This window comes from Hevea brasiliensis, chromosome 13 (genome assembly GCF_030052815.1).
Source record: "Hevea brasiliensis isolate MT/VB/25A 57/8 chromosome 13, ASM3005281v1, whole genome shotgun sequence".
NCBI classification, from domain to species: Eukaryota; Viridiplantae; Streptophyta; class Magnoliopsida; order Malpighiales; family Euphorbiaceae; genus Hevea; species Hevea brasiliensis.
The window spans coordinates 12,408,298-12,414,297 of record NC_079505.1 but is presented as its reverse complement, the minus strand read 5'-3'; the positions used below and the strand labels follow the sequence as shown (position 1 = coordinate 12,414,297).

Here is a 6,000-nt window from a genome sequence, read left to right as displayed (position 1 = left end):
TTCAAAAAACTTCATTTGAGCTATACAATATACATGTCAAGATTTATCTGTTAAGCTCTTTTATTTATGTATTTATTTATTTAATGACTATATTTGATGAATAATATTTTCATAATATTAAGGTTTATCTATGATTTCCATTTTTAAATAATCTCACCTTTATCATTATATTAAAATATCAATTTTCATTCTTTAATTGTGTTATTAAACACATAATTGAATTATTATTTTTTTAATAAAAACAGCAATATTATTTTTTAATAGGCTTGCTGAATTTCAAAAATTTGGAGCATTTGGATTTGAGACGGTCCACTCTCCACAACAACTTCTTAAAAGACATCGAAAAGATGCCCTCTCTTAAGATTTTATTATTGTCCGATTGTCAACTAAACGGCACCATACCTGCAGCCAAAGGTAAGGTTCTTTTAACCCTCTTTTTGTCACACTCATGGTTTATTACAAAAAGGAATTTTATGAATTTTTTTTATACTCACTTGAATATTTGACAAAATGATATCAATTTTAAAGACATTTGTTTTTATGTTAATAATTATATTGATGTAGTAGTATGCAATAAATAAAATAATTTTTAAAATTTTTATATTATTTGCGGACTTAAGACATTTTAATAAAGTTTAGTATAACATTTTATAAAAAAATAAATAAATAAAAAATAAACATAGACCCTTACTAGTCTTTCAAAAATTTCAAATTGCTTATTTATACAATTCTAAAAATGAAAATATATTTGAAAGCAAAGCTTAGAATGTCTTTTTTACCATAATTAACCCTCACATATTGATATTTGATAAATACATTTTAGATTTGTACTAATACTTTTCACATAAATAATTTTAGGTTTATGCGAGTTAAAACATCTTCAGAAGCTAAATATGAGCAACAATGATCTCAGTGGCACTTTACCTTTATGTCTAGCAAATTTAACATCCCTTCAACTGTTAGATCTATCTTTCAATCACTTCATCGGAAATATCTCCTTATCTCCCCTGGGGAGTCTCACATCCATGCATACGTTACAACTTTCAAGCAACCTGTTCCGAATCCCAATCTCTCTTCTGCCGTTCTTCAACCATTCAAAGCTCAACCTCTTGAATTGTCATGAGAATGAAATATATGCAGATATAGATGTGCCTACTTTGACACCAAAATTTCAACTACGGACCCTAGATTTGTCAGGTCAAGGAGATGGCGGAGTGTTTCCCAAGTTCTTCTACTATCAGCATAAATTAGAATATGTTGATATGTCAAATATTAAAATGAAGGGAGAGTTTCCACATTGGTTGATCAGGAACAACACAAAATTATACACACTTCACTTGCCCAACTGTTCTCTTTCGGGGCCTCTCCAATTGCCAATTCATTCCCATGTGCATTTTTCAGACTTAGACATCTCTGACAACTACTTCAATGGCTCTATTCCAACAGAAATTGGAGTATGTTTTCCAAGTTTAAATTCTCTAGACTTGTCTGGAAATGGTCTCACTGGTGGCATTCCTTCGTCATTTGGCAAAATGAGTCAACTGACAGAATTAGACTTGTCCAGCAATCATTTGTCAGGCATAATACCCCAAGAGTTGATTGTTGGATGCAGTTCGTTATATGAGCTCATTCTTTCAAACAATAGTTTGCACGGCCAAATATTCCCAAAACAAGCTAATTGCAAAGAATTGTTTCTATTATTGTTGGATGGCAATCAATTCACTGGAAGTATCCCATATAGCATAATTAATTCCACAAGGTTGAATATGTTAGATGTGAGTGATAATCATCTCTTTGGTATCATCCCTAGTTGGATAAGGAATATGACTTTTCTTCGAGTCTTGGATCTATCAGAGAACAATTTCTTTGGAACCCTACCATCTAGCTTTGTCCCTCCACAGATCAGAGAAGTTTATTTATCAAATAATAGCCTACAAGGACCACTGACAAATGCATTTTACAATTGTTCTAAATTAATGACATTGGATCTTAGTCGCAACTATTTCACTGGAAGGATTCCAGATTGGATTGGCAATTTTTCAACATTGACCTATCTTCTTTTGGCTTATAACAATCTTGAAGGTGAAATACCAATTCAGTTGTGCCACTTGTTCAAATTAAGATTGGTTGATTTTTCTAATAATAATCTTTCTGGTCCTGTTCCCCCTTGCATAAGCCTTCGTAGGTATTCTGATCACCGAAGTATTTTCTCGCGTACTTCTAATTTTTCTATGACTCAACCTTTGGAGGTTACAACAAAGAATGCATTGCGTTATTTCCAAGGAAGCATTCTCAGCCTCATGTCAGGACTCGATCTGTCCTGCAACAATTTGACAGGTGAAATTCCTGTTGAAATAGGAAATCTTGACAAAATCCAGCTGTTAAACCTGTCCCATAACAAGTTGACGGGATTGATTCCACAATCATTTTCAAACCTAACGCAAATTGAGAGCTTGGATCTTTCCTATAACAACTTGAATGGCAAAATCCCTCAACTCACTCAACTATATTTTCTAGCTGTCTTCAGTGTAGCGCACAACAATTTATCTGGCAGGACACCTGAGATGGTTGCACAATTTGCGACATTCGAGAATAGTAGCTATGAGGGAAACCCTTTCCTTTGTGGACCTCCACTGTCTAAAAGTTGCTTTTCTTCATCAATAATGCCAAGATTTTCGGAGGAGGATAAAAAATATCATAAAAAGGATGGTGGCTTTGTGGACATTGATGCTTTCCATGTGAGTTTTCTGATTTCTTATGCCATAGTGTTGTTGACCATAGCAGCCGTTTTGTACATAAATCCACATTGGCGAAGAGCATGGTTCTATATGATAGAGTTGAGCCTCACCAACTTCTACTATTTTCTGGTGGACAATATTCCTTTTGTGTTTAGATGCTATTGAAGCCTGGGTCTGCTATGTACTTTAGAAACCATGGGTCTGCTATGAGTCAGCTGAGTTTGTGTTGTAGTTGTGTAAGCTGGGAAGGTTGCAGAATAATGAGCTGAAGCTGATTGCAGAACATCATTTATTACTTGTTTCTGTCAGTCAGTTAAACATAGCTTGTTGACTTTGCAGCTTCCTCTGTACTCTTGTGTGCTGTTCATTTCTTGAATGAGAAGTAGTCACTCTGCAAGCCTGCTCAAGATTTATAGTACTGTAAGTTTGAATATTTGTCTAAAAATGAAAATAAGATAAATTACATTTAGCAATTTTTTTTTTAAACTCATTCTGCAATATTCAAAATTAAATTCTTAATTATTTGATGATAAAATGAAATTTGATCATGAAAATAAAATAAATGTTTGCTTGTGGAAGTTTTTGAATGGTTGGGTGTATGAGATGAGGCCATACACCCAGCTATAAATAATAATTTGCTTGAAATTAATTCTCATGTGGCAGGAAAATTCTTCGTAGTAAATCAAATTTTGAATAGCTCTGTATTTTCTATAATCTCATATTTTCAATCTTAGCACAATTTAAATATAAAACATTGTGTTAAAAATTTAAATTTTTATTATTGGAGCGTTGGCGTTTGAGCCCTCAATCTATCATAGCCTGAATATTCCTACAAAGGCTTCCATGGCCTTTTCTTGTCCAGCCTTAATTTCCTCTTCATTCGCCTCAGCACCAGCAATAGTGTAACTCTTGCTGCTGCGCTTGAAGATGGATCCTCCATCAGGCAGCTTTCAACCTTAATCTGAAAAGAGATCCATCAATGGCAGGATCACCTGCCATCACAGAGTAGTCATATGTCAAATTCTCCTTGTCTATGGCATCAATCTTTAAGTGTAAGTCTGCATCTACAAGCTTAGTCTACATTCAAGCTAATGTGACAATCATCTCCTAGTTTTATACTCTTTTCATATCTGTTTCTTTTTGCAAATATCTGTTTCTTTTTGTAAAATTCGAGGATTGGTTAGCTTAAGCTCTGTTAGCTAGCTAGGGGATATTTTGTATTCTGATGCTCTGCTCTACGCTTTCAATAAAGTTCTCTTCAGATCCAAGAAAGGTTCGTAATTAGCATGGACTAGGTATTTAATTGACAATCCAGGTTTCCTCCTTCAAATGGAACCTACAATATGTTAGAACAAAAAAGGAATTTATTCGATGCAACCATTGTACGTAAAACTCATACACTCTGAACAAGTTACCAAAATTTGAGAATAACCTCGCTTGGGTGGAGATCATGTTGGTTTTGGCCATGGAAGCGACAAAGGAAGTAAGGGATTGGAATTAGAGAGCACCAACGCTTGCATATTACGCTGCACGGCAGATTTGCAAGGAATCCGATGCAGGATTTCTAGCAATATCTCATCTCTCAGAATGTCATTGATACTGGTTCTTTCGCCACCCATGATTACGCACAAACGATCCTGGAGACTATGATATATCCTGGTGAGCATATATATATATACGGTGAAGTCCAAATTCAAGTAGGATTAGAATCCATAATTGAATTAGGATTAGGAAAAAAATAAATTTAAAAAAGGGGAAGCAACTGAATTGAAATAGGAATATAATTGGCCGAATTTATCTTGCACATTAGATTGCTACAAGTAGAGATTATTATTATTATTATTATGGGTAATTTATGATTAAGTTCTTGAGATATAGTAAAACCCAAAAATTAATTTTTAATATGTTTTTGCATAACAAGTTGGTCCTTAATGTTTAAATAAGTTTATGCGATTATTTAGATATAAAATAAATAATTACTTGAATATAAAATTTAGATGTAAAGATTGCTTTGCTAATGAACTATTTTATTAATAAAACAAAATTTTAGGGACTAAATTATTTTGAATTGAAAAGCAATTAAAGATAACTTAGAAGTCAAGGACTAATTTATTAACTAAATTAAACTTTGAGGATCAAATTCTTACTAAAAAACATATCAAAGACTAATATGTGGATTTCAAGAAATTACTAAGCTCAAAAACATAACATCAGCCAGACAGATGAAGGAGTTCCCCTGCACAGCACAGTAAATTCTTCCATGAAAACAGTTCCATTATGAATGTGGTAGTCTATGAATAGAAATAAAGGGAAAAATGCATCATGTGAAAAACTATATTTTTTACAACATATTTTAAGTTAAATTTCAAAAAATTGGTACTGATAATAAGAGCAATATATCTAAGACATTGAGGAAACCTAACAGTTTTAAGTAAAAAGAATTGAGCTTACAATTAAAGAACTAAAAATAGACGTTGATGAAGATCTCTCTTCCTTTATAGTTGTAGAGTGCATGGTATTGGATTTGAATCTTCTGTGTCCTTGACTGCTCATTGATGGCCGGGAGAAGATAGAGAATTGATGGATAAACTCACACCATCACATTCAGTGGCACTGCAATCTAGGGATTTCTTGCTTACGTTGTGTGGCGATGTATTCATCACTCTGAATGCGTACAGAAAAATTTAAGATCATTAACTTGAGTTGGAACCAATTGAAGAACAAACAAATAAACAAGTTCATCATTTAACTATAATCAACTCCTCAAGCGCCAAAATATCTGTGGCATCTGCCTCTTTTCTTGTTCCTTTTTTTTCTTTTTCTTTTCCCCCTTATAGTTCTCCTAACAAGCTCAAGATAGGCACTCTCCAAACCCCACACCTACAGTGAACTCAGGCCTTTCCTTTATTCAAGGAGAGATAGTCTTTTGACAAAATTATCTGATCTTGGTAGATGGAGATCAGGAATAGACATTTCCAACATTTACCAGAACAAAAAGATTCTTCAACAATTTATGTAAAACTGAATCCACCACTAAGCATTTGGTAACATCTATTAATTTTTTTTTTTTTTTTTTTTTTTTTTTTTTTTTTCAGCTTTTAGGATTCAATGAAGGATTCCAGCATGTATAATCACTATTCAGTGCAACAATGTTATCTTTTTGATGTGTACAAAGGACTAAGAAGCACATATCCATCATAGAAGATGGAATGTCACCATGCTAGTTAAGAAGAAACTCAGTTCACACAAAATTGAAACTACA

General features: G+C 33.3%; 1 protein-coding gene across 1 annotated transcript; it reads left to right on the top strand.

The window, feature by feature from the left end:
* The first annotated feature begins 850 nt into the window (after positions 1 to 850).
* Positions 851 to 3,048, top strand: LOC131171829 (cuscuta receptor 1-like). Its single transcript, XM_058131832.1, has one exon. The coding sequence runs from the start codon at positions 894 to 896 to the stop codon at positions 2,901 to 2,903; it is 2,010 nt and encodes a 669-aa protein (XP_057987815.1). The 5' UTR covers positions 851 to 893; the 3' UTR covers positions 2,904 to 3,048.
* Positions 3,049 to 6,000: the final 2,952 nt, after the last annotated feature.